General features: G+C 36.9%; 1 protein-coding gene across 9 annotated transcripts; it reads left to right on the forward strand.

Annotated features, from left to right (window-relative positions):
• The first annotated feature begins 10,877 nt into the window (after positions 1–10,877).
• LOC103414961 (phosphatidylinositol N-acetylglucosaminyltransferase subunit A-like) lies at positions 10,878–14,764 on the forward strand. 9 transcript variants are annotated; one of them, XM_070818677.1, is made up of 9 exons: positions 10,905–11,041; positions 11,287–11,423; positions 11,827–12,400; positions 12,693–12,847; positions 13,298–13,388; positions 13,483–13,599; positions 13,699–13,796; positions 14,255–14,348; positions 14,431–14,764. In XM_070818677.1, exons 3-9 carry the CDS (start codon positions 12,269–12,271, stop codon positions 14,524–14,526), a joined length of 783 nt encoding a protein of 260 aa, XP_070674778.1. In that variant the 5' UTR covers positions 10,905–11,041; positions 11,287–11,423; positions 11,827–12,268; the 3' UTR covers positions 14,527–14,764. The 9 variants fall into 9 exon arrangements, with proteins under 9 accessions (XP_070674784.1, XP_070674777.1, XP_070674779.1 ...); XM_070818679.1 differs by having other exon boundaries at positions 12,715–12,847; XM_070818683.1 differs by having other exon boundaries at positions 10,878–11,041; positions 11,287–12,400; positions 12,679–12,847.
• Positions 14,765–18,402: the final 3,638 nt, after the last annotated feature.

The following is an 18,402-nucleotide window of genomic DNA, read 5'->3' on the forward strand; positions in this document are numbered from 1 at the left end:
TGTTTATAGACCGATGCACAATAAATATTACAACGAATTAAAATTCTAATTTTTCTTTTTGTTGATAAAAGGCCTAAATATTTTCACGAGCACCTCCTCTAAATATGTGGACTCACAAACTTCATGTCTTAAACTATGAGCTATAAAATTAGTTGGGTTGTGTTTAGATGAGGGACTTAGAAGTCTCAAGGCATCGAGGCCAAATTAGTAAAAAAGATGAAACTATAAAATGTTACATAAATGCTATATTTGGATGAAGGATTTCCAAGTTATAGGATTAAAAGCCAAAATGTTGATAGGAGAGATTAGCTAATCCCTTTGCGGGATGTGTCATTTGCAATCTCTCTTACATGTCTTTGTACTGCTCTATATATGATGCATTTCCTAATGCATTAAATCCAACATTTTGTTATCATTTTCTTTATAATTTGGCTTTTAATCCCATGACTTGGAACTACCTTATCCAAATTTAGCCAAAGGGTATTACAAATGCAATACAAGAGAACTATGAACACATATGTCTCTATAAATGATTATGTAGTACATTTTCAATTCCATGTTTTAGTGTATTTCTTCCTTGTTTAACCTAAATTCCTACCATTTAGTACTATAGTTTAGTGTTATTTTTCTTCATTTGTAAGTGAGAGGTCTTTGGTTTGATTCTCGCCAAAAGTGAGATTGAATCGCATTATTGCTAACCCATTATGAGGCTAAACTTACCCCCTTCCCCTTAGTGTAGATAATATCGTTTACAAAAAAAAAAAAACCTATATTCCTTTGGATTAAAGTCCCTCACCCAAACACAATCTTGGGTATTTGATCACTTTGTTAGAGGCACATTCAAGTGTTTAATTTCTACTACAAACTAGATACCTTTTCAGTAACTATAATAATGTTTGAAGAAAGCTCTCCCAACCTAGAAAAAACGTGCGGCTCCCTCTCTCCCAAAGTCAAGAACCCCCAAAACCATCTCAGCTTCAGCCGCTAAGCCCTTCCTCTTGGGTGGGATCGGTGGCAACCCCATCTCCTTCTTCCCTAATACCCTTCTTCTTCTTCCTTAACTCTATCTTCTTCCTTTTCTTGCCCTTGATTTCTGATAGTTTTGTTCTGAGAATGTCTCATTTTCCTTGAGCTTTGTCTTAGTTTTCTTAAGCTTTGTCTCAATTGTTGGCAAATCTTGTCGCTGATCCAAGTTTCATGCATTTTTCTTTCCAAATTGTTGTTCCTAGTTGCGAGCCACTGTCCACCTACTAGTTCGGCTATTCGGCTCCTCGAGTCCATCGAGTGTGCTTTGGGTTCCAGTGGCTGCTACAGTGCATTTCGCTCTATTTGGTAGGGTTATGGGAGTGGTTTAAGTGTGGGTGGCTTGCCCAACCCCATTTTCTGTTCATCATTTATGCATGTAGGTTCTTTTTTTTGGTGGTGGCTTGGCGATGGTGGTGACACTAATTTGATGGATGAGGCTGGTTCTCGTTTCCAGATATAGGGTTTCGACATAGGCATTGTTATGTGCTCACTTTTGGAGCTTGTTTTCTTATTTTACTTTTATAACTGGCTGCACTTTTACTTTAGTGTTGTGCATTGCATTTGAATTTGCCCCACTTTGTATTAATGTGTTTTATTTTTAATGAAATTAGTTGTTTGACCAAAAAAAAAAAATCTAGAAATTAACCAGGTAGAACTGAAACTCGAGCAAAGTGGTAGGTAACACAGTCCAAACTAGTAAAGAAACCTACCGTGGTATTGGGTATGTGGCCTGATTTTAATTTATATTGAATTCTAAATGGGCCTTTAAACATTAGCCCAGCTTATATTACTTGCCTTTTTGTCTACATAAGGGGAAAAAATATCAAATTTAACATAATGCACTTTACAGTTGACCTTAGTCGTTGTCTTCTAACTGTTCAGGACCGTTGTGGTTTGACCTGAGTATCCAAATATTTATATATCTGATAATCCAACCCTCCACTCAAAAGATCAAACTACCAGTCTTCTGCGATTGGTAGATGGTTTGTTGCATATCAATTTAGTAGCTGCTTCTAATACAACTTGTTTAATTATTTAAAACTTGAGTAATGCTATTTGTACACTCATTTTTATTTCTCATACATTTTTCTTAATTTTTGATTGTCGGATTGAATGAATTGAAAAAGATCAATAGCTAAAAATTAACAAGAATGTATGGAAAATAAAAATGAGTGTGTGAATAACATATTCCTAAAACCTTTGTTCTCTATCTATTTCCTCATGAAATATCTAACACTCCATTGATGTCCATGTGTATGAACATTTTTTGCGTATTGATACAAGCTAGCGAATCAGCTACCAATCTAATCTTATATGAATAGTCAACTAATGGGTGGGAAAGAAAGAAAAAAACACGGTTTCATGATTATAATCTTAGTGTTGTCAAGTTACAGACTTGTAATTCAAGTGAGTGAGCAAATTTATTTTCACTTCTCCGTCTGAGATCATGTTGGATTTTTTTTCATTCTTAATATGACTTGTACAGAAAACAGTTTGTCATTTTATTTTCTTAGCAAATTGCAGTTCTTTGTCTTGATTAACATGCATCAAAACATTTTAAGGTTTTTTCTTTTCATGGGGTACTCTACGAGTAAAGGGTTAAAAACTTTATTCAAGTCATTTCCAATTCATGAAGAAACAAAAAAAGAGTGCATATATTATTTTGTATTAAATTTCAGGGGTGGGTCAAAGGCTCCGAAACAAGCTTTGAGAATTTGTCTTCTGGTGGGTCGTGTATTTTATCATAATTTCAAATGGGTCTCCAATGGGAACAATGCTGCACTTTTTCATGCCATAATATTTTCTCACATGATAAATTGAAGAAAACATCCCAAAAAATAAAAATAATCATAAAAATGTGAAAAAAGAAAGAAGAAGGAACATACACAGACAGACGGAATGCGTCGTGAGAGTTTTCTCGTCGCAAAGAAAACATATAAACATGAAAAACAGAGAAAAGAGACAAAACATATATAAACAGGCATTTTCTGTGAGCCCCATTTAACTTAATCATGATATTAACGTTTTTGGCCAGGCTCATTAACTAAGATGATAAGAAAAAGCTACCATGTCCATGCATAAATAAACCAACCTACTTCTCCAAAAAGCACTTAACATCCGCAAACATGAAGAAGGCAAGTATCAACACAAAATGATGAAAGCAAAACCCCATGTAAACAGAAAACAAGAAGCACAAGTTTTTCAGGACTTACTGATTCATATTCATCCGCGAAAAACTGTACATCTCCGCCGTTCGAGCCCTTTTCGCCAAATGCATTGCTGCTCGATGAGACTGGCGCAATGATCAAACGGGGTCATGGAAATCTCAGTAACTTAAAATAAGGGTTGAAACTGGAAAAAGTTGTGAGAAAGAAACTTCGTGTTGTAGAAAGCTCTTGCAATATATCATTTTTCTATACGCACCCAGTTTTTTTATAGGAAGGTACACGTGTCAGTCAGGTGTTTGGTGGCCAAAAGTTGCAGCTCCTAGAGGAAAGGGATCCAAGAAGATCCATTTATATCAAATCCACCTAATCCGGAATCCAGAACGTTGAAATTTGATCCAACGATTATAAATAAGAGGTTCCTTTAATTATAATAATTATAACTGTTGAATCAAATTTCAACGATCCGGATTCATAATTAGGTGAATTTGGTGGAAAGGAATCCGCTCCTAGAGCCAGTGTCCGGATCCCTTTCCCTCCCTAGACTAGAGCCAGTGAAATGGGGGCTTATAGTTGGAAGGTTTTGTCTGGGATTTGACCGGTAGATTTGTATTGTTTATAAGAAAATAACCGGCTGAGAATCTTTCTGATAAAATTGTAAGACCCAACCAAACGTTCTAACCCGAAAAAACAGGTCATGGTGTTTTGTTAGACAGACCAAACTTTCTAATCTTAATCTTTGCTGCCAAATACTTCCTTTCCCTTCTTCCAACTGCCTATCAGCTCTCAGTCTCTATCTGCATTTTTTTGTGGTACTATATATAATTTAACATCTGCTTATTGGGCCACTGTAGTATTTTTGTGTACTATGTTGGAGGGATGAGCATATCTTTGCAGTTCTCCACACTAAACTTTGAGGATTTGGGAACAGAGGAATTTAATGCAATGAACTCTACACACTTGTCAAACACTTAACTCAACATTTAATTATGGATTCCGTGTGTGTACCTAACTTTTTGAGTATGTGCATATGTTAACCTAACTAGGTTTTCGTCAAATGTAGCAGTTATTAGCTTGATACGCATTGTTAGTTATTTTGTTTTTGAAGTTTAGATTAGTAGTTGTCTATATATAACAAGCTATTAGAGCTCTAGTAAGGGTTAGAAACCTCCAACCCCCGTGCCCAATATTATTTACTATAAGTTTATAACAAAGTGCCATTTTTTGGAAGAAAAAAAAAACAAAAAGAAGAGAAAAAGAAAATTTCCAAGTTAATGGGGAGGGATGTTGTGGTTTGCTTGCACATGGGCAAGAATATGGGAATGCCCCACATATAGTTTCAGTTCTTGGTTGAAGGGTGGGGTTGTACTTGTTCCGTTGTGTACATAAGTTTTGATTTCCAAATACATAATGGGGGTTAGACATGAGGAAAAGTGTTAGCTTCATGTATATTGCCGTCTCATTCTTTAACAAAATAAGATTTTTGTTTCTAATAGCTTGGCCGAGATTTAACAAAAAAAAAGGTTGAGAAATTATGAACAATGCTGTCGCGGGCTTAGAACTGATCAACTAATTGAATATGTTTATGCTTAAGTGGATGATGTAAAAGTTTAAAAAAAGAACAAATGTTGATGATTTAAACAGAATTTTGTACCAAGTAGAGTATGGAACCACTATGAAAAACCGTTGTATGCAAATGTACTTCCATAGTACCACCAATTAGCAACAGTCAGAATTTTATTATTTTATTCAAAAGGCAAACATATCTAATTTAAGGACATAGAACCTACCATTCTACAGCTCAACATACAATTCTCACTTGGGAGGATATTTTAGTGCGCCGAAAACATCGGTTGATATATTAAATGTCAAAATACAATTTATTGTAGTTTTATTTCAAGCTTTTAACTAATTGTATTGTAGCACTTGGTGAATCTAGTCGTGTCTTTGTCACACTAAAACATCTCTCCCCATTCCAATAGGAAATGCCAAAATTTGATTAAAAAAACCAATATTCTTATGATTATATTTGAATTTGAATCCTACTCAACAATTGCCCCCCCCCCAAAAAAAAACCAAAATAAAAATTGTGATACTGCGAGAAGGAAAACCGCACATTAATTCTCGAATACAAAAATAAATATTCTTAATTATTTAAAGGAGCTATTCAGATATAAACTCATTTCAAAGAAATTAAAAGTAAATAATCTCACATGCACAAGTATACAAACCTGCTCTGTCAACCGCAAAGTGTCACTACATCAAATAATTCCCAGCACTACGTCATTTGGCAAAACTTTGATAATTTTATATGAATAAAAAAAATATACAAGTTGATTTTGTTCAAATATATATATATATCTATATATATATATATACACACACACACAAGTTGACAACTATAAACAATTTAATATTTAAGGTAAATTACATAAAACTGCATTTACTATTAGGCAAATAACAGTTTCATACACATCTTTAAAACATTTCAATGTTATACCTCATCTTACAAATTTATTACAATTTCATACCTTCTGTCAGTTTGTCTGTCAATTCTTCCGTTAAATAGTAATGTGACTTGAGATGGGATCCACTTTCTATTAAAAAATTAATTAAGTATTAAAAGCTAAAAAAATAATTTAATTTAATATTTTTTTTTGTATAAGGGACCCACCCCCACAAACCCATCACCCTTTCTTTCCCATCCACCTAGTTCTCCCAACCTTCCTTCACCCCCAAAACTCACCCCCACCCCCTGGGCAGCCGCCCTCTCTTCCTCCATCTCCACCTCTCTCCCATGGTGCTCCTCCCCCTCCCCTTCCCCCTACACACATCACCCTCACCAAATTAATCCATGTAACCAATTTCAAACAAAATACCCCAATTCCACCCAAACCTTAACCCTAATTTTCAAATTCTTAGCACTAATCATCTGCATAGCAATGTCCACAACACCACCACCGCCATCTCCCACGACCTTAATCTCCACCATCATTGCCGTTGCCCACGATCCCAATCTCCGCCTCGCCCCCAATCCTAAATTTTGAATTCGCCTGTTTCAGAGAAAGCTTCAGGCTTTGCTAAAGAGTTTGTGGGTTTTGGCTCAGGGGATGGGAGGTAGCTGTGCTTGGATTTTGGGGTCGAAGGAGAGGGGGTTCGATCGGGTTTTTTAGGTTTTGGTTTGGGGTTCGGGAGAGGAGGCGGGGAGCGACATTGATGTGCCATGGGGGCGCCAGGGGGGATGAGAGCGACGACAGAATTAGCCAAAAGAGTACAGAAGAGTGGGGAGAGAATCAGCGGAATCAATAACTTGCACAAAAAATTATGGGTTTTTTTATTTCAAAATTTGTTTGTTTCTGGGGAGAGAAGAGAAGAGTGGGGAAGTGGGATGATTGGCCGGGGAGTGGGATAAGTGGCCAGGGAGGGGGAGATGTTGGCGCGGGTGGGATTTGGGTTTGGGGTGGTTCTGGTTTTGGCTTGGGGGAAGACATGAGCGAGAAAGAAGTGTGATGGGAATAAGGGGTGGGTCCCATATATGTTTTATAAAATATTTAAATGATTTGATTTTTAATTGTTTTAATATTTAGTTAAATTTTTAAATTTTTATTAATTTTTTAATAGAAAGTGGATCTCGTCTCAAGCAACGTCACTATTTAACGGAAGAATTGACAGACAAACTGACAGAAGGTATGAAATCGTAACAAATTCGTAAGATGAGGTATGACATTGAAATGTTTGAAAGATATGGTATGAAACTGTGATTGGCCAATAATTGAGGTAATTTTGTGTAATTTATCTTAATATTTAATTCATCCAAACACAAAAAAAAAAAAAAAACATTTTAGTTGTTGTGACATATGTTTTAATCAATATTGTGATTGTGTAAATTCTAATTAGAGATAGATTAGGAATCCTTTGGGATTTAGAAGATCTTTCCTAATAGACTTTATATTACTTAGAGATCAAGTTTATCTCCTCCTTATTACTATAAATAAAGGCACAAGGACTGAGGAATTAACACACAATTCCTCAAGTCCATTCTCCACTCTCTTTCTCTCTATGCCGCACCGGTCAGTTAAATATAGGCCACGACATTAGTGTATTTGTGAAATCTCGTTCCTGGATTATAACGGTATAGTTACGGGCATTTGAAATTATTTTACTAAACTATAGATTTTAAATCATTTAAACTTCCACAAGGAAGAAGCCTAATTAGATTTAAACAAAAATAAGAGGACCAATCAGTTAGAAGGAGGAAGGAGGAATCAAATTAAAAAGGGGAAGGTTTCTGAAAAAATGGGAAAGGGTTGCTGCTAACCCGTTTTGGGGGCGAATTAGACCCGTTAACCCACAAACTTGATTCACTTGTATCTCCTTCATCTGAGCTCCGTTTTGGGTGATCTTGGTGTCCATGGAAAGCTCTTGACGAGCCCTACATCTCTGTAGTGTTAGATTTCCCATTTTCTTATCCATTTTTCCAGTTCGAGGCAGCAAAGTTTCATGGGTTTCCAGCGATTTTATCATTTTTCTGGTGATTTCGGCAACCATTTCTTTCGAGTGAGGTATTCAACTTCATCTACTCTTCATAATCTTCAAGTTGGTATACTTGGTTTGTGCTTTTGTATTCGTTTTAGAGTTGGGTGTTTAGAACTCTTGAAACCAGGTTTTCTCCGATGAATTTGGATGGTTTCCGGTTAGAATTTGTCGTTGGCCTAGTTGTGAATAATGTTTCCCTTGTTAAGCTCTAGTTACCACGTTAATATGAGCCTTTTTGGTTAAGGTTGAAAATTTGGGTTTTCAAACCCTTCACCATGCTTACCATCGCGTGTGGCGGTACGTGGGACCGTTCACGAGTGTTCTCTATGTACTAAATACCTTATAGTGACCCTATGAACCTATGTCTAGCTTTGTTTCCTGAAATTCAATTGTTTGGTGTGGTGATCAAATTGGACCACCACTTGTTTGTGTGATTGACGACAATCCGATCGTTGGATCGTTGTACAACTTTGTGAGCACCCTAGTTATCAGTTGTTGGACTTTTGAGAACTTACGGATCAGAAGTTCGATGTGCGGATCTTTCGGATTGAATAACCTTAGATTGTTAACCTTAATGGATCTACTTTATCGACGGTTGACGTTCTAGTCAATGTGCTCTACTCTAGAGTGTCGTTTATCTCTAGTTTGTTGTTGAGGCTTGATGAAGCTTAGTTGGCTCATCACGATGATGTGTCGTTTCCAGTTGATGTGTATCTCGATATATGTATTAGTGGCACCGTATTGAGTTATACTTGTTTATTAAATGTGCTTTCTATTGAATTGCTATTTTTATTTTTAGCATCAATCTATGTTTATTAATTGTGAATCGACTATAGCTTGGAAACGTTTATGAAATGTGGTTAGATATGTATGATTAGTATGATGTGTATGATTGTTTTTATGACGATGTGAACCCAGCATTTTATGAGAAGTATTATGTAGAACTTTTATGCTTTTATGATAAGATAGTGATCATGAGAAGTTGATAGTGTAAGTGATTACGATGTCAATCATAGCGGATGAGATAAGGGTAAGTGGTTTGTGTGTTGATCTAACTGCACCATGTAGCAGTGGTACATGGATGGTCCTGCTTGGTTAATCCGCGTTGGGGAACCATACTATTTATGGATCACGCTTGGTTAATCCGCATTGGGCGATCCTCATGGCCATTTATACGTAGGGGTAATCATGCTTGGTTAATCCGCATATGGTGATCACTGCTTAACAGTTCTGTGAGTGTGACTCTGCTTGGTTAATTAGTATTGGGGGGTCACTACCTACTTGGTTATCTTGACCCTGCTTGGTTAATCCGCATTTGGGGGTCACTACATACTTGGTTTTCTTGACCCTGCTTGGTTACTCCGTATTGGGGGGTCACTAGTGGTCCTACTTGGTTAATCCGCATTGGGGGACCATACTATATATGGATCGTGCTTGGTTAATCCGCATTGGGCGATCCTTGTGGCCGTGTATGCTTAGGAGTGATCATGCTTGGTTAATCCGCGTTGGGTGATCACTTCCTAACAGCTGTAAGAGTGACTCTGCTTGGTTAATCCGCGTTGGGGGGTCACTGCCTACTTGGTTACTTTCTCAGGGGTGGCTTTGCTTGGTTAATCCTTTTGGGGGGCCATTTCCTATTTGGTTACTTATGTAGGCTTCGGCCAAACTGCGTCCCTTTAGCCCTAGTTTTTAATGCACATATGAATGATGGTTTTGAGAATCTTATGGTTTGAATTAGAAAAGCCATTGGATGTATGGGTGACTCATTCAGAGTTTGCAGCGACTTGATTATGATTTCATAAAGCATGATTCTATACTTGATGTTTATAGATTGTAATCGATGGTCTGTTTTTAATAAATATCACGTACTTATATTATTGTCACTCACTCGAGCCTCGCAGTTTATCTAAGTGTCTGATTGGCCCAATGTACAATTTCCATGATTTAGGCATTGATTTTACATGTAAAAGATATGGGGAGATTACGAGAAACCGCTTGATATTTTGGATTCCGTTGAGTAGTCCGGAATCCCTACTCTTACTCATTTCTATAAGTTAGACTAGAACCCTGGGTTCGAGTGAATGAGAATTACTCACAATAGACCTTGTGAATATAAATTAGAATTACCAGGTTATTACTTTGAATCCAGGCAGGGAATTATATAGAATTCCTTTATTAAATTTCGTGCACTGATATGTGATTTGGTTGACTGATTAATATAATTAAATGTTAATATCGTGTCTCCTTGATTCATGGAATGGGTTACTTGAGGTGATTGTGGAATGATGCTGAATATGATTGTTATTAATACGATTAGATCAGTGATCAATGTGACTGGAGGATACTATTGTGCTTTGTTGATTCTTTGATATATTACATGTTATGAATTGTGATTTTCTGTTGAAACATAATGGTTTATATGATAGATGAAATAGAAACCTTGATTGTTATATGGGTTCGTTATGCAGTTTGAATCGAATAATTCATGCTTGTCAAGTCCATATGTTTGATGGAGGAATGTTATGCCTTTCGGCTTGAACGGGCTGTGATATATGTTGAGTTGTAGCGAAGGACGAACTACGAAAGGATGAACTACAAATAGCTTGATCCTTGTTGAAGGTATATAGGCAGTCTAACGAGGATGTTAGATGCAACCATAAAATATACGAAAATTACTATGCAATTTGGACCTTGAGTGGTGCTTTATTCATATCATGTAGACAATGTATGTTAGAGTATTTGGTGAAGTCACGTGTTGATTCTAGACGTATGTCGAGATCGGGACGTGACAATATTACTTGGAAAAAAAATCTGTTGAGAGAGAAAAAAAGATTAAAGTTATTTTACATCCCAAAAAATAAAAATTATTATATCATTTTTTTTTCGCTAAATAAAATTTAAGATATTATAGTAATTCGACTTTCGCAAAGATGAGAGTCTTATTGGATTGAGATCTACTTTTTTTTTTTTATAATGGTTCGGCATGATAGAAAATTATTTTACATCCTAAAACCAGGGCAGTGGTGTTCAGGAATTTATACTGAACATAATTAGTGTAATAAAGTTTGGTTGTTATTGTTGTTATAATAAAGAAAATCATTTTACAATTTACATTTCACTGTAAAATATGTCATAACAAAAAAAAAAGCTGTTTGACTACAAAATTGAACTTCCATATGCGCATGCGCGCGCTCTGTTACTCTCTCTCCGCCCCCAATTCCAATTTCTCAAATTAGGGATTTCAAATTTGATAAGCGATTTATCAAATTCACTGAAGCCTTCAGCTTCCTTTTCCAACTGCTCTGTAATTTCAAGTAATTTGGCTCTCTCGTTCTCTCTCACAAATCCCATTTCAAATTTTAAGCTCATTGGCTACAACAAAGTCTAATCGAATCTCCAAATCAAAGCTCAGATTTTACATAATTGAACTCTCGATTTTATTGCAATGTAGTTTGCCATTATTTTATCTGGGTTTGGATCATAACAAAAGTCAATTATTTACAACAAGCGGTAGTGCTTTTTTTCCTCATAAAGATTGAATTTCTTTGGTTCATTGCAGGAAATTGAATTGAAGAAATGGGCGAGTGGAAAAGGCCTAAAATTTTGATGGTCTCTGATTTTTTCTATCCCAAATTTGGTGGGGTATAGAATCACATCTATTATCTCACACAATGCCTTCTCAAGCTTGGTCACAAAGTCAGTATACACATTCTCCTTCACTTTCTGGGTTCTGTCTGTGTGTTTTTGTATCTTTAGTTATTTAGCAGAAAGGTGGAAGTTCGAATTTCAACTGCTGATTTATTACTTCACAGTTCTATCATGTTGCATTTCCATTACATAATGTTGCAGCTCCCATCGTGGTTATGGGAGCATTAGATGGACCTCCATTTTGTTTAGAGTAATAATCATTAACATGGAGGCGGGTTGTGCCAAATAATTTAGTAGGTACTCACTCTTTATTTTGTAATGTGATTGGAACAGTTTAGCTGCCAAGTGAACTTTTGAGTTATAAATCAATGAAATTCTTTCATGACACAAGTCAGCTTCCTTTGTTCAATTAGTTGTTGACTAGGTGAACTTTCATTGCTTGAGTGTTCAGGTGGTCGTAATGACTCATGCCTATAACAATCGTTCTGGGGTGAGATATATGACAGGTGGTCTGAAAGTGTATTATGTACCATGGAAACCATTTCTCATGCAGAATACATTTCCCACCTTTTATGGGACACCTCCAATAGTGAGGACTATCCTTATTCGGGAAAAAATATCACTGGTACACTGACATCAAGCTTTCTCAACTCTTTGCCATGAGGCTTTGATGCACGCACGCACAATGGGGTACAAAATCGTATTTACTGATCATTCACTCTATGGTTTTGCTGATGCGGGAAGCATACACATGAACAAGGTATTGCAGTTTACTTTGGCAGAAGTAAGTCAGGCTATTTGTGTTTCTCATACAAGCAAGGAAAACACAGTGCTAAGGTCAGGTTTGCCACCAGAAAAAGGTCTTTGTAATACCTAATGCTGTTGACACAGCTATGATCAAGCCTGCACCTGAACGACTGAGTAGTCATGAAATTGTAATTGTCGTTATAAGTAGATTGGTTTACCGAAAGGGTGCAGATCTTCTTGTTGAAGTCATTCCAGAAGTATGCCGTTTATACCCCAATGTGAGTTATTTTTGACATAGCATTAGATGAGATATTACATTTCTAATATGCGTTTTCTGTTTGATGAATTTTGATATTGACAAGGACTTCCATGTGCGCATCAATATTTAAGTGCTTGCATAACTTGGCAGCATTTCCTGTAAAATAATTTTGTTGCATGAAGCCGTAACCTAAGGGGGATGCTTTTATCATAACGAAAATGTTGAGGGTGGTTTGAAGCATAGCATCATTGATGTAATTATTGACATAGTTAATTAGCACTCAATCATCTCATTCAGAAATATGTGGTAAGGTTTGGTTCATTGTTGGAGGAGATGGACCTAAACATGTGCGATTGGAAGAGCTGAGGGAAAAATATTCTCTTCAAGATCGAGTTGAGATGCTAGGAGCCGTGCAACATTCTAAATTACGATCTGTCCTAGTTTCTGGCCATATATTCTTAAACAGGTGCTTGTCAATCTCTTCTTTCTTCCTCTTCTTTCAAGAACTGGAGAACAGTTTGTGTAATTTCTTTTGTAACTACACCAAATTATGTGAAAAGATTAATGTTGGATTTTGGTAGTTTACTTTACTGCCGGTCAAATTGGCTCTCACTTTCTTTAATAGGAATAGTACAGCAGCAAGAATTAGATTCTTAAGTTAAACAGTGGTGCTACCAAAGCGGTGATACTATCAACAAAATTTGAAACATAAGTAAATTAGGAGGTGCAATAGCTTGCATGTACATCTTTACATGGTTCTTTTTCTGACTAGCTTACTGTTGAAACTATGGGGAAAGTATCACAACAACTACAGGAATTTGTACCAACATATAGGGAAATCAACTTATTGTACGGTTCTCATGCATGCTTGCTTCTGTTGTATTTTTTCCTGATGCAATTTCTACCCTTATTGCAGTTCTTTAACAGAAGCTTTTTGCATAGCGATCTTAGAGGCTGCAAGTTGTGGATTATTAACAGTCAGTACACGTGTAGGAGGTGTCCCAGAGGTATGATATGTGAAATCTTCCACCTCTTAGTAGAATAGTGTATGTGGAATCTGGGCTTGTTTGAGATTTAAGCTAACCTCATTTCTGTACATAGGTACTTCCAGATGACATGATTGTATTTGCAAAACCAGATCCCAGTGATATGGTTCAAGCAATAGAGAAGGCAATATCTATACTTCCTAGAATTGACCCACAAGATATGCACAGTCGTGTGAGTACACTGTCATTAATTGTGATCTTTAGGCAAAGTTGACTACTAGTGCAGTGGTTAAATGTGCTTCTTTGTTTATTTATTTGTTTCTACGTGAAGGAACTGTACAATTGGCATGATGTGGCGAAACGGACAGAAATTGTTTATGACCGTGCTTTGAAATGCTCAAATCAAAATCTTTTACAACGACTCTCACGGTGTGTTTTTCAGAGCTTACTTCTAAATTGCATACTCATACAGATGTTTGCCTGAGTCTGGTTCTTAGAACAAATTCACTGTGCATAGAGTGTGAATTGTCTGTTCTCTTCATCACATCAATGTCTGTAAAAGCACAGTGATCAATTTGAGTTTTTCCTCACTGCTTTGGGGTGAAAAGGATGCACTGGTGATTATTTTTTCATTTAGAATGCCGGTTGTTGTATCTCTAGTTCCGTTAGCTTATTGCAAGATGGAGGGGAGAGGGAGCGTTTGTGTACTTTGTTGTTGTAAAATTTGACGGTGATTTTTATTTAAGTTGCCTTAATTGGATGCCAAGAAGTAAACTTGATCAGGAGGCGGTGATGGATTTAGAACTTCATGACATTACATAATTATGTCGATATGCAGAAACATCTTAGGGGCAAGGGTTGCTAATTGCTTAATTTCTTTATTGTAGATACCTTTCGTGTGGAACTTGGGCAGGAAAGATTTTTTGCTTGGTTATGATCATTGACTTTCTGTTATGGCATCTGTTGCAACTTTGGAAGCTTGTAAAGTTTCTGTGCATGTTCTTTGAATTTCCGGATTAACACGATTTCCATGTTTAATTACCTTCCTTTCATTGTCCATCAGCCAGCAGAGGATATTGAAGAGGTGCCCGATTTTGTTCTATCCCATGATCAAGATGAAGGGACCTCGCTGGAGAATGCAAACCAACGCTCGAGATGACTGCATACAAGATTGACCTTTTTTTCTTTATTATTTTTTGGTAGGGATGCATAGGATTGACCTGATTATTCTTTGTGTTGATTTCAGTTGGTAGCATCAGTTTAATTCTGCAAGTAATCAATTTTGTTCAAGATTTTGAATATACAAGACATAAAAGATGATTGTCTGTCGCTTGTATGGCAACTTTCGACCAAATTTTGGTGGAAATTTTATATTTGAAATCTTATATAGCACAAAACTTGCAAAGTCAATATTTTTCATTTGATAAGCTACTTTAATTTACAGGGTGAGAGATTCAACTTGGGTGTAAGGGGACGGAAACATTACCTTTCCCATTGGCCTGATTCACACATGTAAATTTATAAACCTCTAATCAATAGAGTCATATGATGTTACTAATTCACGCATTATAGACTTAACTTATGAATAAATGACAAAATAGATACTTTACGAACTTATATAGTATTGAAAGTTTATTAATAACACTGCATGATGGTGTAATGAAAATTTTGAGATAGAAATGAAGGGCCCACAAACAAGTTTCTTCGTAAAAAGAATATAAAAAGGAAGGACAATGGTACATGGCAGTTGGCAAGTTGGGTACATGGAGCAAACCAGACATGAAACAAGCTGACCTCTAACCGTTGGTTCATCTTCAACCTCTTTCTCTCTTTCACAAGAATCAATACCATCTGTAGCTCCCATATGAGTTTCATATCTCACTTCAAACTTCATCAGTCCATTGCTCTCTCTCTCTCTCTCTCTCTCTCTCTCGTCAAAGCCATGGCAAGCACCAGCTCCCTTGCTCTTTGTCAAAACTGGATTTTCCACTCTTTTCCTCTCAAAGAAACACGCAAAAAGTCCACCAAGTTAAGATTCCTCGTAGGTTGTCCAAGTTTTCAGGGACTAAATCAAACGGGTTTGTCCTGTTTTCTTTTCTGAATGGTCAGATTGTTGAGACCAACCCTCCAAGTGTTGAAGAAACCACTTCAGTAAACAATGCGTCTGACGTCCAAGTTCAAAGCAGGTGTAATATTTTCAGTTTTCTCTTATTCGTTTTTTTCATGGTTCTGTTTGGTTTTAGAGAGTAGGAGTACCTGAAGCAATTGTGAAGTCCTTCATTTCCGGTTTCATGGGAACCAAACGGAACTTCGGGGATCAAATCATCGAAGTAGACGACTTTAATTTAGTTAGGGAGCTGTAATTGGCACTACAAAATAGTTACTCTGCCTTCCTCCCTAGGAAGGAGTGTATGACAACTATTTTGCAGACCCTAAAAGGCCTTTGTACCAAATTTCCTGAATAACTTTTGATTGAACTTGGTATAACTCATACTCCAAGTTAGCTTTATACTCAAGGCATATTAAGTTTAATTGTGGTAAAATCAGCATATACCATAGCGGTAAGAACTGAAAAAAAAATGAGACAGAAGGTAGCTGAATCTTAAAAACATCATATGCAAACTAAGTCGAACCATGGTAAGTGGAGCTCATACGAACTACTAAAAGTGGAAAAAAACGAGAAACTTGGATGAGATACCTCTGCCTCATGTTGGAATTCTAGTAAGACTTGAACCCGGAGTTGCTCGTGTACTTTTATAGAGCTTGTGCTTTTGATCCCCACTTGATATATGGCACAATATAGATTCCGCTAATAAGAGTTGAACACAGATGTTGCCTCAGACCATCTCCAATCGAAGGGTCCAGAGGGGCAGAGGGCTAGAGGGCCGAAAATAGCCCGAAAACCGTCTCCAACAGAGGGTCAGGCCAAAAGGCTTGTGGGCCCCACTGGACAAAGAAGGGCCAAAGGGCCAACCGGCCGGCCCAAATGAGCCAACCAGTCGATCCCGGGCAGGGCCACATGTTGAAGTCATATTTGAAATTTTTTTAAATAGTTTTTTTGTTTTTTATTATTTTTTTTAACATTACGTCGCATGAAGCAACATTAAACAATATTAAACAACATTAAAAAAAATTTAACAACATAAAACTTAAAACAACATTTTTAAAAACATTTAACAACGTGAAAATTATTGACAATCCATAACATAAAATTATTGAGGTAATTTAATTTAAGTAACCATAGTAATTCAATTAAAATAATAAATTATGTTTGACCTTATGACCCTTTGGCCCTTAGTTGGAGACGGTAATAAATATGGTCATGCACTGTTCATTAAAATATTAATTTCTTGGAGGGCTAGAGGGCTAAAACGAGCTCTCTGGCCCTCCTTTAATTGGAGATAGTCTTAAAGAGTGTTCCAGTTTCGGTTACCATTATATTGTATCTTTGATCCTTTATTTCAAGTGAATTGTAATTGATACGAATTATTTGCATTTTCTATGATTATATTTCTAGAGTAATGTTATTCTTACCATGTTTTTATACCACATTATATACCACCTCATGTGGTATCTGATGTGGATAGCCACACCATTTAAATTAATCAAAATTTAATTTAAATTAAAAACATTTAATAAGCCAATAATTAAAAAAAAATGGAATTAAATGGTGATTGTGGCATATGAGGAGTCTTCCCTTTCCTTCCCCGTTTAATCCTGCTTCTTCCATTTTCTTCTTCCACGCCAGTTCTTTTACGCCATTTTTTTTCACCCCAGTTTTTGTCACGTTAGTGTGGACTACCACCCACGCTAGTACTTCTGTATCCACTCCACACTACTCACACTAGACGCCCATTTTTTCACCCTATGGTACAAAACCCCACCTCTCATCATCGAGTAAAAAAGCTCAACCACCTCTTTCCACCTCTGGTCTCTAAGACACACACTGATCATAGCCGACCAAGAGTACAAATTTCTCTCACGCATTGTGTAGAATTGAATAAAATTGGTGTCAATGCAAGATTGAAGTAAATTCATGAAAGTAGTGGAAGTTACCTTCAACCCACATTTGGCAATGGAGTCAAGAACGGTGACGGCCTCTGTGAACTCGCCATTCTTGTGGAGGTAATTCAAGTGAGAGTTTGTGAATTTTGGGAGGTTTTTTCTGGAAAAGGAGATTGTGGGTTTGGTTTGTCATGGTAAGAATTCAGATGGGTTGCTGAATTTGGAGGGTACTATGGGTATTGGAGGTGTGAGTAGTGTGAAGTGGGTACAAAAGTACAAGAGATGGTGGTAGTCCACACTAATGAGAAAAAAACTTGGGTAAAAAAAAATGGGGTGTGTTGATGCACAAAATCAGTGAAGACTTTGGTACAACAGAAAATGTTAAGTTTGTGACCTTCGCTAGATTGCTCCGGTCACTAGTGTGAATAAGTATGTAAATGGATAGGGACAGGGAAACAAACATAAGATGTACGTGGTTCACCCAGATTGGTTACGTCCACGGAGTAGAGGAGTTCTCATTAATTGTGAAGGGTTTACACAAGTACATAGGTTTAAGCTCTCCTTTAGTGAGTACTAGTGAATGATTTAGTACAAATGACATTAGGAAATATTGTGAGAGAATGATCTCTATTTATAGAAGAGAGTTTCTAGTTTCATTCTGACATTGACATGTGTCGTGTTGTGATTGACTTCTGATGTTAACACGTGTCGCGCTATGATTGGCTTCTGATGTCGACACGTGTCGCGCTGTGATTGGCCTCCTGGTTGGAGGGAAACTCTTCTTGGTCCTTGACGGTATAACGTTGACCGGTATTCAGTAGTTTCAGGATTGGTTAAGTATGGTACAAACAGTGCTTCCCTAAGTTCCCGAATGAGGGAAGCTCCTCGGCTGAGACTTGCAAGATCTAAGCCATTGAGTAATCACGAAACTTCTAAGTACCGAAGTGTGGTATCATTTTCACTTACCTTATCTGTCTCATACATAGATGTGTCATCTTCTCTGGAAGTACTTTTCCTCCATCTAGGGGTG

This window comes from Malus domestica, chromosome 03 (assembly GCF_042453785.1).
Source record: "Malus domestica chromosome 03, GDT2T_hap1".
Classification (NCBI taxonomy): Eukaryota; Viridiplantae; Streptophyta; class Magnoliopsida; order Rosales; family Rosaceae; genus Malus; species Malus domestica.

Bases quoted from the DNA above. Each gene is read 5' to 3' on its own strand.
- LOC103414961 (XM_070818676.1), top strand. From the start codon at position 12,269: ATGATCAAGCCTGCACCTGAACGACTGAGTAGTCATGAAATTGTAATT. The intron at 13,389-13,482 runs GTATGATATGTG...TTCTGTACATAG, and splicing joins GTGTAGGAGGTGTCCCAGAG to GTACTTCCAGATGACATGAT. The intron at 13,600-13,698 runs GTGAGTACACTG...TTCTACGTGAAG, and splicing joins CACAAGATATGCACAGTCGT to GAACTGTACAATTGGCATGA.